The sequence below is a fragment of the Vespa mandarinia genome, chromosome 12, assembly GCF_050613455.1.
Source record: "Vespa mandarinia isolate Hongniang chromosome 12, ASM5061345v1, whole genome shotgun sequence".
NCBI classification, from domain to species: domain Eukaryota; kingdom Metazoa; phylum Arthropoda; class Insecta; order Hymenoptera; family Vespidae; genus Vespa; species Vespa mandarinia.
The window spans coordinates 5120001-5141011 of record NC_140821.1 but is presented as its reverse complement, the minus strand read 5'-3'; the positions used below and the strand labels follow the sequence as shown (position 1 = coordinate 5141011).

The following is a 21011-nucleotide window of genomic DNA, read 5'->3' as shown; positions in this document are numbered from 1 at the left end:
CACGATAGCAAGCAATTCGTTTCTCATATTTATTTGTTATTGCATACTGTTTATGTTAGTATATTACTTAGGTATACGTGCCAAGTAGCAACTTAAATGTATGATTGCGTGATTCATCTGTCTGTCCTTCCGTTAAGTACGGATAGGTTAGGTAGGTAGGTAATGTAACGCTTACTCCACTATATATAGGGTGTATTTATAAGTATATCATATTTCGGTAGAACGTCATCTTACTAGCTAATCTGTAATAAATAAAAGAGGGCCTACAATGAGTGACGGTTCTTTTTCCTTTGCAGCTGTGTGACTATATAAAACGCAAGAAGGGGGGGGGATAGAAGATAAATATTACGAAAACAAAAAAAAAAGAAAGAAAGAAGAAACGAAAAGAAGAAGAAGAAGAAGAAGGAAAAAGAGTAAAACGTCGTCTCGCGGTTTAACACGTTCCCTTTATCTCTTAGGTTATACTCGTGTTTCGTCGAAAAATGTAAAGAGAGAGAGAGAGAGAGAGAGAGAGAGAGTGAGAGAGAGAGAGAGAGAACGAGAGAGATAGAAGAAGAGAGAAAGAGAGTGAAAGAGACAAAGACAGACAATTCGGTCGGCTGTTTAACGCTTTTCTTTCTAATCAAACACTATTTGTTCCTTTAACTTACTCCAATAAATTCGTTACACATACACGCATACATAAAACATATATCGAAAAAAAGAAAAAAAAGAAAGTAATACGTACGTATTGCATATACAATAGTATTGTATTTTATATCGCAAAATTATAAAGATAGTAAATAATAAATGCAATTGTTTCTTCGTTTGATCAAAAGCAGCAAGAGGAAGGAAGATAAAAAGAAGAAGATCGATCATATATATCATACATACATATGTACGTGTTAAATTAATTAACGAAAATTTCTCGAGACTTACTCGAAATAATACACAACATACATACATTACACAATATACATACATACATACATACATACATACATACATACATACATACGAGAAAAGGCGACTGTATCGTAAGAAAATTTCGCATGTATTTCGTGCGTTGCATTCCGTTCTTCGTTCTTCTTGCTCAAGATCAACTTAGGATATATGTGTTTCGAAAAGAATAATAGAAAAAAGAAAAAAAAATAAAAAGAATAATTTTAGCCGACTAGAAAAGAAGATACTTGTATATATGTGTGCATATATACTATATATATATGTGTATGTATACATATATATATTTCTCTTTCTATCTCCCTCTCTCTTTCTCTTTTTCTTTCTGCCTCTCTTTCTCTCGTGTCGATCGTCGGTTTATTATATATCAGACATTACATATCAACGTACTGATTTCAAGCGCCAACGAAGAATTCGAATGAACGAAGGAGCATTGAACATTAAACTATATAAAAGATATCAACGACCAGAGAACTTGTTGAAATAAATATGTTACACGCGTTGGTGATAATAATAATAATAATAATAATAATAATAATAATAATAATAATAATAATATTAATAATAATATTAATAATAATAATAATAATAATAATAATAATAATAATAATAATAATAATAATAATAATATAATAATAATAATAATAATAATAATAATAATAATAATAATAATAATAATGATCATAATAATAATATAATATAATATATAATATAATATAATAATAACGATAAACTTTGACGTACAGTGCTGCATTCTCTCTATTTACAATAAACACAATCCTGTATATGACCGCTGGCATTGCATTCTGCATATCTGTGTTATTTATTTATTTATTTATTTGTTTGTTTGTTTGTTTTTTTTCTTTCTTTCTTTCTTTCTTTCTTTCTTTTCTTTCTTTTCTTTCTCATCAGTATAAATGTACATCATGTCGTCGTGTGTGACGCCCACGTTTTACCGTGCGCATGTATACCGATTTCACACGTGTGAGGTCGCTACGTGAGTACGTGTGTATATGTAATATAATGTATGTATCTATGTATTTATGTATTTATGTTTATATGTTTATGTTCGTTTCTCGCGTCAACGTCGTGTGCGATTAAATAATTATCGTTTGAAAAAACGTGTGCGCCCCTCTATGTCTCGACTAATAGTTTCGCAGGTTTTTTTTCTTCTTCATCAATTTTTTTTTTCATCATCATCATCATCATCATCATCATCATCATCATCATCGTCGTCATCGTCGTCGTGTCATCGTCGTCTTCATCTTCATTTTCACCTTCATCATCGTTATCATTGTCATTATTAACATCATCATCTTCATTTTCATCTTCATCCTCATCTTCATATTTTTCTTCCTCTTATTCTTCCATTTACTTCGTCTTTGATAAATAAAGAATGTCATCTATTTAATTTGCTTGGTATTTTTAATCTACTATCGTAGAGAAGCGGAATCGCAGCGATATTTCGTACATATTGTATATATGTATGTATGTATTCGGGATCGCAGGTTTTCGGAAAGAAACTTTTACAATATACAGTGACCTTTCACCTCGTATCCCGTCTCCTATACGATTCTTTTACATTCATTCTTCCTCTAGCTTTTATTCTCGTTTACTTGATCGTTTCGCATATTATTCGTTTCCGTTATAATACATCAAAACATGAATGTTCTATCTTTATCCATCTTTTCTATCTTTCTCTCTCTCTCTCTCCCTCTCTCTCTCTCTCTCTCTTTCCCTCTCTCTCTCTCTCTATCTTTTTCTTTTTCTGTTGCATTTGGAAAGAAAGTATATATTATTACAATGTATGTATATATAATTCCGCATTTTCTTCTCTCTCTCCCTCTCTCCCTCTCTCTCTTTCTATCTATCTATCTATCTATCTATTTCTATCTCTCTCTCTTACACTCTCTTTCCCTCTATTTTCGAATTGAACTGCTAACATTCCGCACCTGCGTGAAGGTCATTTTACACGGTATATTCTTTTTTACTGCTCGAAGCTATGACAAAAGTAAATACCAGGATGGGTCTCCAATGTGCGTGACGTTTATTTAGAAAAATCTTACTATGTAACACACACACACCGTGAGACTGCACGTACTTATGATCGACGGTGTAGTGGATGAGATTGGAGGAGGAAGGGAAGCGTGTTTCTGTATGTATATACATACATATATATATATATATATATATATAAATAAAAAAAAAAAAGAAAAACAATATCAAAAAAGGAAAAAAAGAAAAGAAAAAGATTACAACAAAAAATAAAAAGAAACACCAGAAGATATATGTGCGGCGCGGCACAGCAGGCACGAGAGATATGAGAAGAAAACAAAAAAAAAAAAAAAAAAAAAAAAAGAAAAAAGGAAGAAAAAAATCTTCACAAAAAGATCGCAGTTTCCTTTTATTTCGTATTTTCCTCTTTTTTTTTCTTCTTTTTTTCTCTTTCCTCTTTTTGATAATTTTTTTATCGGCGTCGCACAAATAATGACTGATATTTACGATTATAGTGGAGAGAGTCGTAAATATATATATGTATATATATATATACATATATATATATATATATAAAAGAGGAAAAATGAAGAAAAATAAAAAACAAAATATCACATCGCAGTAAGAAAAATAAAAAATAAAGTAGGAGGATCAACGAGAGGGTAAAAAAGAGGGAGACTCTTTTTAACCCTTCTTAAACGATTCTTTCTTATAGGACGTAAATACATACTTTTGTATGGATATGGGTATGTGTGTGCGTTTATGTATGTTTATGTATATGTGTATGTACATGTGTAGTGTGTGTTTATGTATACGCATGTAAGTATATCTGCATATTCGTAGTCGCTCTCGGATAACTAGAATGAAACGGTCGTATACTTTTCTAAAACGACTATACCCAATGCGAATCAGGATGAATTCGCGCTCCGTTTTCTTTCTTTTTTGCTTTCTCTCTCTCTCTCTCTCTCTCTCTTCTTTTCTCTCACTTTTTCTTTTCTTTCTTCCTTTTCCTTTCAAATAGCATTTACCGTCACGCACATCCGTTCCCGTGTGAGTATCGCCCCGATAAATATAACTACGAGCTACGGTTGCTTCTTATCATTTTTTATGTTTTTCCTTTTTTTTTCTCTTTTCTTTTTGTTTCCTCTTTTGACTCTAAAATCTTCTTTATTTACGCTTATCTAAACGCAACACACCACACCGTGAAGAACTTTTACTTTTGTTTCCGTCCTCTAGACGACGCACGCTAGAAGGAGCTAGCGTAACCGGGAAACGCGCGAACTCTCCCCCTCCCCCCTCCCCCAACTTTTTATTTATTTTTGTTTTTGTTTTTGTTTTCTTTCTGTTTTTTCTTTTTTCCCTTCTTTTTTTTTTTTTTTTTTGGAGCAAAATATGCACCCAGCGAGTAATCCTACAGCGTCAATATATATCAATTTTTATATATATATATTTATATATAATATATTTTTTCTCATATATATATATATATATTCACTTTGTGTTCTATATCAATAGCGTATTGGATGCTTTTTTTTTTGTTCACTTATATCTTAAATATGCAATATAGGTAATCTTTTTTTCTTCTTGTTTCACAGATATATATCAAAAACGTGGAAACGAAAGTTTTTCGAAATATCCGTTCTCTCAATCTCTCTGATTATACTTTCTCTTTCACTCTCTCTCTCTCTTTCTCTCTCTCTCTCTTTCTTTCTTTCTTTCTTCCTATTTTGTTAATTATTTCTTAAATATGCCTACTCCTTCCTCTCAACGCCCCAGATTCTTCAGAAAAAAGGGAAAAACAAAATCTTTCGAGAACATGCCATTCAGGGTATTACCGGTGTGGATTATTCCAAAACAGAAATTTTGTCGGGCCTTGTTTCTTCTTTTATTCGCTTATTTTTTATTTTTATATTTTTTTTTATTTTTTATTATTATTATTTTTTTTTTAATATTTTGTTGTTCGCTTTTGTAGTAGTATCGGACATTCGTTCCACTCATCTACGCACTCATCTAAACCGCATTCATAAACATATTGCGTACGCTTACGTTACATCGTATTGTTTCATAAAGTTTCATTTTTTTTATTTTTTTTTTTTGGGTATTTATTTATTTATTTATTTATTTATTTATTTATTTATTTATTTATCTTTAGTTCGCTTAATTTTTCTTCATTTTTTCCCCTCCTCCTTCCTTTCTCCCCCCTCATCGCTATATCGCGCAAAATCCTAAAATTTACGTGGGCCAGGGAAAAGTCCCCTTTTTTATTTTTAAATCTTCGCGTAAGTACGAAATAACAATTTTGTAAAGTGTCTCAGTCTCTTATTTGATTCTGTCGTTCGTTCCGTCTCTCTCTCTCTTTCCTTCTCCTTCTATCTCTCTCTTTCTCTCTCTCTCTCTCTCTATCTCTCTCTCTCCTTTTCACCATTCTCTTATCTCTCATTCGAAGATCCTTAAAAGAACGCGCGCGGGAGCAGCGGATATATATGTATATATATATATACACACATATATATCGGGCGGCATTCCTTTTATTTACTTATTTATTTTTTGTTTTTTTATTTATTTGTTACATATTTTTTTTTGTTTCTTTTTTTTTGTTGCTTTTTTTATTAAACAATCGAATGGTCGTTCGAACGAAGACAAAAGAGGAGAGGAGCGCGTCATATGTTTCTTCGTGTTTTCTTTTTTTCTTTTTTTTTTTTTTTTCATTTTTTTCTTCTTTCTTTTTTTACGCAATATCCTTACGAACGTTCCTTTCTTTCTTCCTATTTTTCTTATTTTTTTTCTCTCTCTTTGTTGCCGTTTTTTTTGTTTGTTCCTCTCATTTCTTTAACCCACAAACGATTTTTCATTCAGTGACGCGAAATTTCGAATGACTTTTCTTCATTTACAAGTGGTCACGGTCTACGGGACACTTTAAATATCTTTTTTTCTTTTCTTCTTTTTTTTTTTTGTTTGGAAGGCACTTACTACTTTTTTTTTATACAATATTTAATTTTAACGTCCTCTTCGATTCTCTCTCTCTCTCTCTCTCTCTCTCACTCTCTCCATTTACTCATTCTTTCTCATATACTCTCACTTTCACTCTCATTCACTCTTTCCCTTACGAACCCTCCCTCCCTCCTACCCTCATTTCCTTTCTCTCTTTCTTTTTCCCGCCTTTTTTCGCACTCTCACACTGACCTTTGTTCCTCTCATTTTACCGATTTCTCCTGTTCTTTTTTCTTTTTTTCTTTTTTCTTTTTCTTTTTTTTTTTTTTTTTCTTTTTTCTAAACTATATACTCGGCGTGCTACTCTACGAACGTGCCTCTCTGTAAACATTTTATATATATATATATATACATACACACACACACATTTACACATATATTTATATATGTGTATATATATATATATATTTCTCTCATCCTACGTTTCATTTAACTGTTCTTTTTTTCCCTTCTTTTCCCGTTATTCGCCCTACTGCACGTCCACTGATTTCACCATTTTCGTTTCTCCTCAACGCCCTTCTCCTCTTTCCCTTTTCTCCTTTTTATTTCTCCTTATTGAACACATTAAGCCTAAAGTCGTAATAAAGTCCCTTTACTCGCGATCCGACGTCGATCATTTCCCTTTCGCCTGCTCCCATGAGACATCGGTGGCCCGTTCGTTTTGTGGAAAAATCAAGCGCAGAGCTCGCATGGAGGCCGAGATCAAAGAGAACGTGATTTTCTTTTCTTTTCTTTTCTTTTCTTTTCTTTTTCTTCCGTATTTAACCCTTTGAGTGAGGAGCCACACAGGCAGGTGGGGTGAGGGAAGAGAGAGAGAGAGAGAGAGAGGAGGTGATAGAGGGAGGAGATAGAATTATGTCTTTGGAAAAGAAACGTTTTGTCGAAAAGTGACGACATCAAAAACAATTTTGGTACAACATTTATGTACCGCATATACGTCGATAGAGATTTTAACGCGCGCATCGTCAATCGCCCTCTACGTGGTCCGATGATGCGCTCTCTCTCTCTCTCTCTCTCTCTCTCTTTCTCTCTCTCTCTCTTTTTTTCTGGACAGATATTAGCATTTTTGCGTTTTCTCTTTCTCCTTTCCCTTTTTTATTTTTTATTTTTTTTTTACTTTTTATCTTTTTTTCTTTGTTTTCTTTTTTTCCTACAAGAAAAAGCGCGCGATCGCGGTTTGTATTTTATACTACGTGGAGTATGGTACTCATATCAAACGATTAATTTAGGGTGTTTTTCGACGTTTGGGAATAAACATTTGCATTTTCAATAAATTCCCGTATGATCCCTCTTTCTCACGTGTAACAAACCTCCCTCCAACCATCCCTCACTCCTTACTAACCTCTCACCCACCCTCATAATACTCTTTTTTCATTTCTTTTGTTTTTTATTCTTTTTTTTTTTTTTTTTCTTCTTTTCTATCACCGTGAAGGCCGAAAAAAATACACCATTAAAAATCTTACCGAAGGTCACTTTTGAGAGTTTTTCTTTTTTTTTTTTTCTTTTTCTTTTTTCTTTTTCTTTTTTTTTTTTCTTTTTTTTTGGTCTCGCTCTGACGCCCACGTAAAAATCTTTAAAGGCGAATGGGCCGTCGATGTCTCCATTACGAAAGATCTATTACCGATGAACGTGATCGCGAGTAAAACGTTAGGCGAAGGCCTCGAGTATATATATATATGTATATAAATACATTTTATATATTCTTTTTTTTTTTTCTTTTTTTTTTCCTTTTTCTTTTTTTCTCTTTTTATCGCGTTAAGTATGTATGTATATAATAACGATACGAGGAAAATCGGAGAGAGGATGCGTGAAAGAGCGCCAAGTGATCTTTTTTCCTTTTCCCCCTAACCAACCAGTTCCCATCAACTTTTCATTTTCTTGCACGTGTTGTATAATGAGTTTAAATGAAAAAAAAAAAGAAAAAAAAAAAAAAAAGAAAAAAAAGAGAAAATGAGTTAAGAAAAAGAAAAAGAAGAAAAGAAAAAGAGAAAAAAAAGGAGAAAGAAAAAAGAATAGTGCAAGAGCTCGTTATTCTTTGCTTATCGCTTAACCTTTAACCTTACGCGCCCATTGCAATTTATCTCTTTGTCCTTTATATTTCTCGGCTAAAGTTCGCAGATCAAAACTCTTAACAATCCGACAAACATTATTTTTTACTTTGATTTGTTTATTTTTTTCTTCATTATCGACTATATAGTACAATCCCGAGATTCTTTTTCGATTGTCGGGGAGGTTCGAGGGTCCCGTTCACAAAAATCACGCGCAACGTGTAAAATTTTGAAAAATAGCACGATATCTTGACGAAATGGAGCTACCCACCTTCTCTCTCTCTCTTTCTCTCTCTCTCTCTCTCTCTCTCTCTCTCTCTCTCTTTCTTTCATTTTCTTTCTTTCTTCCATTCACACATTCCAATTTTTCTTTACCTCTTCCTTTTATTCTTTTCTCTTTCTCATTATCACAGGCACACGTATCGTTTACTCTCTCTCTCTCTCTCATATACACAGATACACGCACAAAACAGGCACGCAACATCATATCATCATCTCGCATTCCAGTTTATCAAATTCATACAATCTTTTTTTTTTTTTTCCTTTTGTTCTTTCACCGGGTTCCTGTGTCACCATCTCCCGTTTTTCATTGTCCCTAATCTCTAAACCTTATAATTTTTATACTTGGCATACCCCAAACATGGCAGGAAGGCAATAATTACACTTAATAAAGTACATCGATCATTTTTTTTTTCGTCCCAATGTGTACTCGTCGTTCATAAAAAGACGTCGACTTTCTTTCTTTCTTTTTCTTTCTTTCCCTTCGGTTTATATATATTTTCTTTCTCCCTCTATTTCTCAGTTCTTAAATACCTTTCTGTATCTGTTTTTCTCTGTCTCTTTCTCTCTCTCTCTGTCTCTTTCTCTCTCTCTCTCTCTCTCTCTCTCTTTCTATCATTCTCTAAAACTCTTTCTTTCTCTCTTTCTATCTATCTCTCGCTTTATTCGGTAGACAATTGTAGGGTGAAATTTTGTACATCTCTTTTGTATGTCTATTGTGTGTGTGTGTGTGTGTGTGAGCCATGTGAGTATGTGTATATACGCGTGTGCTATCTTTCTCTCTCTCTCTCTCTCTCTCTTTGTTTTTTTTCTTCCTATTATTATTACATATTACTCAAGTATATGTATATGTATATAAGATCGACGATATCGCTCACTGCGTCGCACAGATTAGAAAAATAATCGTTTTACGTGGCGTTGTCGTTTCATTTTCTATATATCTTATTATTTTAAAATTATTACTCTACTCCGAGGAGTTTTTGCTTACTTTTTTCCTATCTCTTTTTTTATTTTCGCTTTCTTCTTTTAATCATCCGTTCATTCTCTTTTCCTTTCTCTCTTTTTCTCTCTCTCTTTCTCTCTCTCTCTCTCTCTCTCTCTCTCTTTCTCTCCCCTCAAAACGAGGAAGAGTAAGAACAAGGGAAAAAAAAACAGATCGTAAAGAAGAAGCGAAGAGGAAGAGAAAAAGAAGAGAGTTTCGGCGAAACGAAAATACTGGCTAGTATTGGATGTGGGGGGGAGGTGGAATGTGGGGAATAGAGGTTGGGGATGGAGGTCAGAAGGGAGAAGGATCGAACGACACGCCACGTGTCACGACCGGGCAGTGCAGCGCGCAACTAACCATACGTGTCTTTCTCACTCGTATGTTTTTCTCTGTGTATTGTCTGTTTGTCCGTTTGGTTGTAAGCACGCGCGCGCGCGCGTTCGTGTGTATATTCATGTATGATGTGTGTATATATAGATATATATGTGTAACTTGGTATCCGGAGGCTGTGAGACTACTTTTGGGGTCACAAAAAAGCCGCAGGCCGGTCGTCGTCGTCGTCGTAACGAATCTCTTCTCGATCACGACGACTATTATTATAATCGTATTTACGAATTATTATACATTTGGCATTAAAAGTACAGCTATTATCATCATATACATCGTACGCGTAGGTATAAATTTGGTATATTTAGGCTGCTATTTTTCTGTGTGGTGTGTATATGTGTGTATTTGGTACGAGTGCGTATGTCTCTTATTCTCTTCTGATGTTTTGTTCGTCTATGCCTCTGACTATAGAAAGTAAATGTACGTGTAAAATTCTTTATTTGTGACGAGTAAAAGAAGAAGAATATACATGTACGTCCCAACATGTATAATAATACATATATACATAGAAACGCGTCAATGTGTATTTTCTTTTTCTTTTTCGCAATTGCATGCGCACGATATAACAAACTTCTTTTTTGTCCATATGTGTATATATATATATATATATATATATATATATATATATATGTATATATAAATTTCTGAGTTATCCTAAGGAAAAAAAAGAGAAAGAAAAGAAGAGAAAAAGAAAGGATGGAGAAAAAGTAGGTCAGAAGGGAGGAGGATCGAAGGATAAATAAATTAAAAAAGGATAAAGAATAAAATAAAAACAACAACGAAACAAAAGGATAATAAAACAAGGTGTGTACGTGAATAAATTGAATTTAACCGAATAAACTTTATCGATCATATACATAAGTTCTTTGAAAGAAGTTTGTAAGCGCGCGTACATTATGTCCGTGTTACTTAATTACGTAAGTATATAATACTTACGTACAACAGTATGTATTTTATATATGTTTTAAATTAGTACTGTAGCGTTAATGTGTTTCTGTTATTGTTGATGATTGATATTGCTGTTTTTGAGTGTGAATGAGTAGCTGTGGTGTTAGTGGTGGCGGGAGATGTGGGTGAGCTACAATCTTTCCTCCTTTTTTTTATTTTCTTTTTCTTTTCTTTTCTCTCTCTCTCTCTCTCTCTCTCTCTCTCTCTTCTCTCCCCTGGAAGCAAATCGAGTATGTGTGTGTATGCGTGTATGATACATGTATCTCGTCTTCCTCGATCGCCGCCGACTCGCCGATCGTCGACGACGACAAGAAAGAAGAGAAGAAACGCTCGGCGACGCGGCGACGATCGACGACGCAGCTTTTGAATGACGACTCTGCTTTCTCGATAGTAGTTTCTACTCACTCTTTCACTCTCTCTTTCGCGCGCTCTCTCTTTCTTTCTCTCTTTCTCTCTCTCTCTCACTCTCTCTCTCTCTCTTTCTATCTCTCTCTAATACACACACACACGCGCGCAAGCACACAGCAAACATTCATTCTTTTTCTCTTTTCTCTACATTTTCTCGCTTTTTCCTACATTTTCTTATTATTATCTTCTCGTCGTCCGCTTCTCCTTTTTTTGATTCTAAATCTCTCTCTTTCTCTCTCTCTCTCTCCCACCCTCTTCTTCTTCTCCTTATTCTTCTTCTTCTTATTCTTATTCTTCACCTTCTCTTTCTTCTTCTTCTTCTTCTTCTTCTTCTTCTATCTTATTCGCGAAATTTTTCTCTTCCTCTCCTAGAAATAACTTCTTCTCCTTTTTCTTCTTCTTTTCTTCTACTACTTTTTCAAGTTCGCAAAGCGACCTTAATCTTCTTGTTTTTTTTTCATCTTCTTCTTCTTCTTCTTCTTCTTCTCCTTCTTTTTTTTTTCTTCTACTTCTCAATTATTTTATTCACGTAGTGTCTAATAGCGGGCGCGAGATTTACGCGGAGGTTTGTACGTGGCATTCATCAAGCGGAGCCCACGAACAAGGCTCTCGTCGTCAATTCTCGACAATCTTTTTTCGTACGTAAAAAAGTCCCTCGCGCTAGTCATATATATATATATATATATATATATATATATATATATATACACATATATATACATATATATATCTATCTCTTTCTTTCTTCCTCTATCTCTCTCGGCGAGCTGCTAACTTTCTTCCTCTCTCTTTCTCTTTCTCTCTCACTCTTTTTCTCTCTCTGTCTCTTTCTACATCCCCTTAAATCCAAAGTCGCTTCTCTTCTTTTTTTTTTTTCGAGAAGATCGCTCCTTTATACATCTTCCCCTTTTTTCGTCGTCTTCTTCTTCTTCTTCTTCTTTTTCTCCTATTTGAACCTCAAAGTGTTCTTCGAGAAATCCCGGAGTACCGAAAGACGAGAGAGAGCGTCTTGTGGTCCGTCGAACGGAAAATCGTCGTTACTTTCTATCTCTCTCTTTCTCTCTCTCTCTCTCTATATATATATATCTTTCTCACTCTCACTCATTCACTCTCTCTTTTTTTTTCTTTCTCTCTCTTTCTCTCTCTTTCTTTCTTTCTCTCTATCTATCTATCTTTCGCGTCTCGACGGACAGAAAAGCTTACTCTTTTTCTCTCGCTCTCTTTTTCCTCTTCTTTTCCTTCACTCACTCCCTTTCATTTCCTCATTTCTATTTCTTTCTCTCTCTCTCTCTCTCTCTCTCTCTCTTTCTCTTTTTTGCACTCGCTTTACTTGGTTGCTCACTCGCTCTCGGAGAGTCGCGTAAATCGTCGCTTACTATTCGCAACGGGAGTCGGTAAGGGGTTCCAACTTCACTGGGATCTTGTCCTTGTCCTTCAGACTATGCGGACTCTTGACAAGGTCGGCTATGTCCTCTTGAAAAAGATTCTCCGGTCGTGGACTGACGAAGCTCCGTGCTGGCTTATAGGTCATACCACTGACACCGATACCAACTTCCACGCTACCCGGTATATGTCCAGGATCCATCAGTGGGCCCAAAGGACTCGCCAATGGACTTTCCATTGGACTTTCGGGTGGTCCACCGGAGCCTGGACTCGCCAGGCCGAGATTCAATGGTGAATTACCGGTATTGTTACCACCACCACAACCGATCATTCCGGCTCCATTGTTACTACCGATACCGCTCACATTATTGTTGTGATGCTGACTCGCTTGCATCGCAGCTTGGAGATTCGACGTGAGACTCGTCGATAGACTTGTCGATAGGTTCGTCGCCATCATGTCGTGCTGCGAGTGTGCCGCTGCTACCATACTACACATTTGATGCCTTAGACCTGAAAACAATAATTAGATTTTTTCATATATATATATATATGTGTATATATGTTTGTATAATATATACATAGCGTTGCTTTATTTAGGATTTGCTCTGATACTTTTGAATGATCCAAGCTGTATCTTTGTTTTTGAACGAAGATCTAATGTATTTTTCTTTTTCTCTTTTTTTTTTTTTCTTTTTATTTATACTCATATGAAATTTGTTATAGTTCGTAATAAACATCCAAATGTAATCCTTATTATATTTGTCAAATGTATAGTAAATGTAGTAAAGTTTGATACAAGTGTAATGTGCTATTATTATAATAACATTTAGATCGTAAATTTGTTTTAATTTTCTTTTAAAGAAACTATTTAATCATTTAACTTAAAAGTTAAATTAAATTAAAATTTAAATTAAAACTTAATTTAAAATTAAATGGATTCTTTTCTTCCTTCTTAAATCTTAATTTTATAGATATTTATATGTACGTATATATCGTCTAATTTAAAACACTAAAAAAATACCTTGAGCAACGGCAGCCACCGCCGCAGCGGCAGCAGCACCAGGACTGACCGCTCCTTCTGGTCCATTGCAAGCCGCATAATTCGCTAAAGTCGGATACATCGATGCCGGTTCTTCTTTAACAATATGTGGAGAATGACCGTCTCTGAAGACAACTGCCCGTATGACACCACGAATGTGTTCGTCTGGCCAAACGCCGAGTAAAATCCTTTGTGGTCGTCCTCTTCCTTTCGGCCGCAAATCTATATTAAAACGAAATCATGATAAAAGACGAATGATTTATTCTAAATCAAATTTTATATATTTTTATTCGTCTATTATAGTGGCCAGTCTCGTTTCTCGTGTATCGTTCCGAAATCATTCATAATTTGGATTAATCTTACTAATGTTTTTTTTATTTTTTATTTTTTTTTTTGTAATTTCATCGTAATTCTTTATTATATAATTTACACAAACATATATATATATATATGTATATATATAAACGAAAATGAATTCTTCGGAATTTACATATATATATATATATATATATATATATCTCGTGTAATAAATTATGTATAGTAATAAAGTACGTGTATACAAAAAATGTAATAAATTAGATAATATTATATATGTAAATATGTATATAATATATGTATACATAATAAATTGTTTTCGATAATCGACATATTGGATTTCTGCAGGATGTTTTGTTTTTCTTTTCTTATTTCATATCTTTTTATTTCTCTTTTTTCTTTGCTTTCTTATTTTTCGTTTCTTTTTTTGTTTTTTTTTGTTTTTTTTGGGGGGGGGGGGTGGTATCACATGATTGTGGGAATTGGAGAACGAAATGCCACGGAGAAAAAACTTAAAAGAAGTAACTAATACTCACCGGCCCCACCATCAGCGCTAGGACCTAGCATGTTGTGAACTCTGTTCGCATAGAGGACGAATGTCGGATAAGGGATGTCGTATTTTCTGCGAAGAAAAAGATAATGTATTATTAAACGTTTTAACAATCTTTCACAATTCGTATATTTATTTTTCCAAAGAAATTTTCGTCGTCATATTTATCAATATCTTTAAATCTTGAAAAAGATTTTTATCTTGAAAGATTTATCTTCCGAACGTACTCTCTTATCGCTCTGAGAATATTACAGCATGTTTGAATAAACGTTATTTATCGTATTAAAACAAATTTTAATGAATTTTCAAACGTGCAAAATTAAGACGTTAAATAAAACTTTTTCAAGATATCTAGTTATATATTATTATAAAATATTTATTAAATCTTGCGTAAATAAATATATTTTATTTATTAATTGGCAAAATTGTCGATGGCTGGAATGATAAAGTTAAAAATAAAAGGAAAGGAAGAAAGAAAGAAAAGAAATCAAAAAAAGAAAAGTTAAATTAAACAGAAAGAACTACACATTCGAAGATATCATTAATTCGAATATTTACTTCTTTAAAAAAAAAAAAAAAGGAGAAAGAAATACACACACACACACACACACACATCGTTATATGTTACCAGATCGATCATTCATTTTTATGAATTCAGCTAACCTACTTCGAAGTAGTTAATTCCAAGAAATGACACATGTATTATACAGAGAAATACAGTTATGGTAATATTTATGTAATATGTACAAAGCACCAAGGCAAAACAGTAATTTTTTTTTTACTCGACGAATTTCTCAGTTTCGAGCTCAAGAGAGAGGGAGAAAGAGAATGAAAAAGAGAAAGAGATAGAAAAGGACAAAGAATTTGAGTTCATCGAATTCGAGGACATATACAATATATATAAATTTATCTTTCTCTTTCTCTCTCACTCTCTCTCTCTCTCTCTCTCTCTCTCTCTCTCTCTATCTCTCTCTCTCTATCTCTGTCACTCACTCTGTCTCTTTCTCTCTCTTTCTCTTTTCTTTTTTTCTTTCTGTTTTTTTCTACCTTGACATCGAGCAAATGTTATTCCAAGAAATTATATAGGTCACTGTGCCAGAAAATTTTCTAAGAAATTATATAGGTCAGTGTGCCAGAGAATTTTCCAAGAAATTATATATATACATCCGTTCAACTTTTCATATATTCATCGGTTATCCGTAAATAATATTAATAATTAATTATAATTATAATTTAGATATAATTTAATAATAATAATAATAATAATAATAATAATAATAATAATATATATATATATTATAAATTAATTACTAGATTCTAGAAATCTGAATAAAAAATAAATGTCTCCTTCCACTTTTTGACATTAATAATTAATCATAATTATAATTTATATATAATTTTTATAATAATAATAATAATAATAATAATAATAATAATAATAAAAATAATAACAATATATATATATATATTTGATTTTAGAAAACTGAATTAAAAAAAATGTCTCTTTCTTTTTATTTAGAATTAAATATTAAAATAAAATGAACAATAAAAACAACTCATCATCTTTCTTACTTTTGTTTTCCTTTATTTTCTTTCGTTTGTTTGTTTTCTTTTTTTGTGTTCTTTTTTCTTTTTTTCTTTACACCGAATTAAATGTTAGATAACGAATGATAAGAAAATTAGAAAAAACTTGCCTCGCTGCTTGACTCAATGAAAGTCCTTCCTTGAGGACACTGAAGATCGCTTCCGCCATTGTCTCCGGTCTCCAAGATTTCAATGGGCCACGTTCACGGAAGCGTAGATTGTGGACTAGGCTCTGATTGGTATTCCAACATTTCTGCCACATCGACTGCAGCTGATACTGGTAGCTGTCTGCTAGTTAACGTCCCCCCGTGGAAAAAAACGGAGAGAAAACAATTAGTCAATGGTTTTTTGTAAACGCCAAATTAATGTGTACATATACACATACACATACACATACACAGATACACATATATATATGTATGGGTGTGTATATGTATATATATATATATATATATATATATATATATATATATATATATATATATATGTACATATAAAACAACGCGTGTATAGAATAGTACTACACAAACGGTATTACAGTGACGGAAACGTTAAAAAATTCCGATTTAATTTCGGAATTTCTCGTTTTCTCTATTTACTTTTTTTCTTTCTTTTTTACTTTTTGTCGTTTGCGTCCTTTTTTTTGTTTTTTTTTTGTTTTTTTTACGTATTAATTTCTACGTCCTCGTTTATATTGGAAACAAAGAAAAAAAAGAAAATAGAAAAATAAATTAAAAAAAAAAAAAAAAAAAAAAAAAAAAAAAAATATATATATATATATATATATATATGTATATAAAGGAAGAAAAAAAAGAATAAAATAAATAAATACGCATGTCGATGGAAACGCGATTGTAACGCGCAAAATGTGACGCGTAGCAGAGCTGAAACGAATGTTTTTTGTTACATCTTTTTTTTTATTAGTCGATACTTTTTCGCTTTAATAATTCGAGTTGAGTTTTCGACTTTTGTAAGATCCATATATGTTTCTCTCCCTCTCTCTCTCTCTCTCTCTCTCTCTCTCTCTCTCTCTCCCTCTCTCTCTCTCTCTTATACCTTCAACATTGTAGATTTCCTGTAAAGTGAAGAATCTTAAGAAAGGTACAAGGTATGTAGTTCAAAGGTTAAATGAATTATTATATAACCTGTTAATTATTATATAACGTATCGATTGTATTGTCGTCGTTTATACAATCGTTACAAAGATGCGTTCCAATTTGTAACAAAACAAGCTCAATCGTTTAACACTAAACTTACCACGGATCGGTCAAATGACCAATTAGAATTTAAAATTTCGATTAGAATTTCCTATGTACAACTTAATTACACCGTCTTTAAACTTCACTACTTTTTCTATAATATACGTTACAATATATTTTTCAATATTCACTTCTTTTCTTTATTATTCGTTTTCTATGAAAAACTTATAGTCTATTATACCTATTACAACCGATCATTTGATTGAAAGATTTATATATTTTTATAATAATATTATCACGAAGAGTCAATTTTGAAACTATAAAGTCATTACAAATGGAAAATGTTTAAATCAATCTATCCGTACTCACGTTACCGTTCTTTTTCATAAACATTTGTCTGCGCAGCTTACTACTTACGACGAATAAAATGTAAATTATTTACTTTTAAATAAGAGAAACTATATTTTTTCAGTATCAAATTGACTATTATTATCATTCTAAATTAAGAAATATAAGATGTTTTAAGATCGATCATTTGACCGGACGCGCTAGGAATTAGGTATACATGAAGTGTCGGTAGGTTTAGCGTTAAAAAGAAAAGAAAAGAAAAGAAAATAGAGAGGAAACGTATTAATAATAATAATAATAATAATAATAATAATAATAATAATAATAATAATAATAATAATAATAATAATAATAATAATAATAATAATAATAATAATAATAATAATAATAATATAATATAATAATAATAATAATAATAATAATAATAATAATAATAATAATAATAATAATAATAATAATAATAATAATAATAATAATAATAATAATAATAATAATAATAATAATAATAATAATGATAATAATACTAATAATAATAATAATAATAATAATAATAATAATAATAATAATAATAATAATAATAATAATAATAATAATAATAATAATAATAATAATAATAATAATAATAATAATAATAATAATAATAATAATAATAATAATAATAATAATAATAATAATAATAATAATAATAATAATAATAATAATAATAATAATAATAATAATAATAATAATAATAATAATAATAATAATAATAATAATAATAATAATAATAATAATAATAATAATAATAATAATAATAATAATAATAATAATAATAATAATAATAATAATAATAATAATAATAATAATAATAATAATAATAATAATAATAATAATAATAATATAATATAATAATAATAATAATAATAATAATAATAATAATAATAATAATAATAATAATAATAATAATAATAATAATAATAATAATAATAATAATAATAATAATGATAATAATAATAATAATAATAATAATAATAATAATAATAATAATAATAATAATAATAATAATAATAATAATAATAATAATAATAATAATAATAATAATAATAATAATAATAATAATAATAATAATAATAATAATAATAATAATAATAATAATAATATTAATAATAATAATAATAATAATAATAATAATAATAATAATAATAATAATAATAATAATAATAATAATAATAATAATAATAATAATAATAATAATAATAATAATAATAATAATAATAATAATAATAATAATAATAATAATAATAATAATAATAATAATAATAATATTAATAATAATAATAATAATAATAATAATAATAATAATAATAATAATAATAATAATAATAATATAATAATATAATAATAATAATAATAATAATAATAATAATAATAATAATAATAATAATAATAATAATAATAATATTAATAATAATAATAATAATAATAATAATAATAATAATAATAATAATAATAATAATAATAATAATAATAATAATAATAATAATAATAATTAATAATAATAATTGTTATTTACTTTAGGTTAAATACTAATTGGGCTATCGTCGCTATTTAATTATTGCATCATCATTATTACAATCATTGCTTACAGAAATTCGAAGTAGTCTAGAATTTCTTTCTCTCTCACTCTCTCACTCTCTCACACTCACTACTCAACATTTATTCGAATTACTCGCTTAATTTTAATATAAACGAGTTTATAATCAAGATTAATATTGGAAAGAGGACACAGTTTAAATATTAAAAAGCATTCATCACCCAGTCCTTTCGTTAATTTTGTCAAGACGAATATTACAAAAATAAAAAAAAGAAAAAAGGAAGGAGAAAAGAAACAAAAAAGAAAAAAGAAATAAAAAATAAGATTAAGAAGAAAAAAAAAGATAAAAATAAGAAGTAATCAAAGAAAAAGAAAAGAAAGAAAGAAAGAAAGAAATAAATAAATAAATAAAGAAAGAAAGAAAGAAAGAAAGAAAGAAAGAAAGAGAAAAAAAAGAAAGAAAACAATTTCTCCTCGAGTTGAGACTTTTCTAAAGTGTGAATTTACGTGCACGTTTTTTTCCGGAAGAAGTTTTTTTCCGAGGAGAAGAACCAAGAAGAACGAACGTTACTCGGTACATAATAACTCTCACGTATACATATACACATACACACATATATTCTACATACATAAACATACAGAGAAACTTACTATCTCTCTCTTTCTCTCTCTCTTTTTCTCTCCCATACACACACTCATCATACGCATCATACACATTTAGGTAGTATACACATCGTAGTTCTACATGCATCGTGATCATCTACTATATATATATACATATATATATATATATATATATATATATATATATATATATCGAGAACAGCACCCAGTATGGCACGAATGGCCTTAATTCACAACGATTATTTAATAGTTAAGTTATTGAGTTTAATTAAGCCTCCTCCAATTTGACGATTAATACAATTCATTGGAAATACGAGCGCGAGCGCGCGGGCACGCGCTCACGCTTACGCTTTAACGCGCATGTTCGTTTCTAACGAGTATAGAAAAGAGTTTACGTTTTTCTATCTTTAGAAGTTTGTTTCATGGATAGCTTAAAAACGATTGAGAGCGTGGCCAAGTGACGGTGGGTTGTTGGGGGTAAAGGAACAGGATGGAGGAAGGCAAGAGTGGGAGAAAGTTATGGGTTATTGAGCGCGAAAGGTAAGAGAAGGGAGTTATTTAAACGTCTTATTCCTTCGAATTTCTTTTCCACTTCTAATTTCCCTTTGCTAAAGCGGAAAAGTCGACTGTGATAATTTAATCCAAATGCAAGATTTGATTCCGTAAAACGAAGCGCCCTCGTTATACTTTCATGATCTATCGTCTCCTTCGTACAAACGCATCTCTTAATAGTCTAGACTTGGAATATCGCGTGATACGTATGTATTTCCTTTTATCTTTATCTCTATTTATATATCTATATATATATATATATATATATATTTATCTCTTTCTCTCTCTTTCTCTCTCTCTCTCTCTCTTTCACAAAGTCTTTCATTTTTCTTGATTCCTTTTACATTGTTTTTTGTTAATTTTTATTTATCACAGTGATGATGACATATACGTGGACATATGCATACTCTTTACACACATACGTATAAGCGCATACGCATGCGCGTAACGTGGTAATATTTTTAATAGATTTGAGATGGATAGAAGAAAGAAAAAAAAATAACGAGAACAAATATGGGAGAACAATCTATAATAGATAAATATAATTCAACATTAGAAGATCTTTCTTTACCCGTTTCTTTCTTTTGCTTCCTTACTTCCTTTATTGCTTTCTTTCTTTCTTTCTTTCTCTCTTTCTCTCTTTCTTTCTCTCTTTCTCTCTCTCTTTCTTTCTTTCTTTCTTTCTTTCTTTCTATTAAAGTAAAGAAATTAAGTAAAAGAGTGTTAACGTTAAGAATATTTTTTATAACTTTACTCCAACAAAACGATTCTAATTCATTTAAAAATCTTTCGTTAATATTTTTTAATAGATTAGAAATTTTATTACGTTAGAAAATCTTTTCTCTTATTTTTCTTCTTTTTCTT

At 30.6% G+C, this 21011-nt stretch overlaps 1 protein-coding gene across 2 annotated transcripts in view; it reads right to left on the bottom strand.

Moving 5' to 3' along the window:
- Positions 1 to 15: 15 nt before the first annotated feature.
- The window catches only part of LOC118449576 (protein bric-a-brac 1), a 378924-nt gene continuing 357928 nt past the window's right edge, over positions 16 to 21011 (bottom strand). For both annotated transcript variants that reach the window (XM_085660573.1, XM_085660574.1), the window contains 4 exons: positions 15962 to 16139; positions 14254 to 14339; positions 13385 to 13624; positions 16 to 12873 (listed from right to left, as the gene is read on the bottom strand). In XM_085660573.1, the coding sequence (XP_085516699.1) occupies positions 12356 to 12873; positions 13385 to 13624; positions 14254 to 14339; positions 15962 to 16139 (1022 nt within the window). In that variant the 3' untranslated portion in view covers positions 16 to 12355. The remainder of the gene's footprint in view (positions 12874 to 13384; positions 13625 to 14253; positions 14340 to 15961; positions 16140 to 21011) is intronic.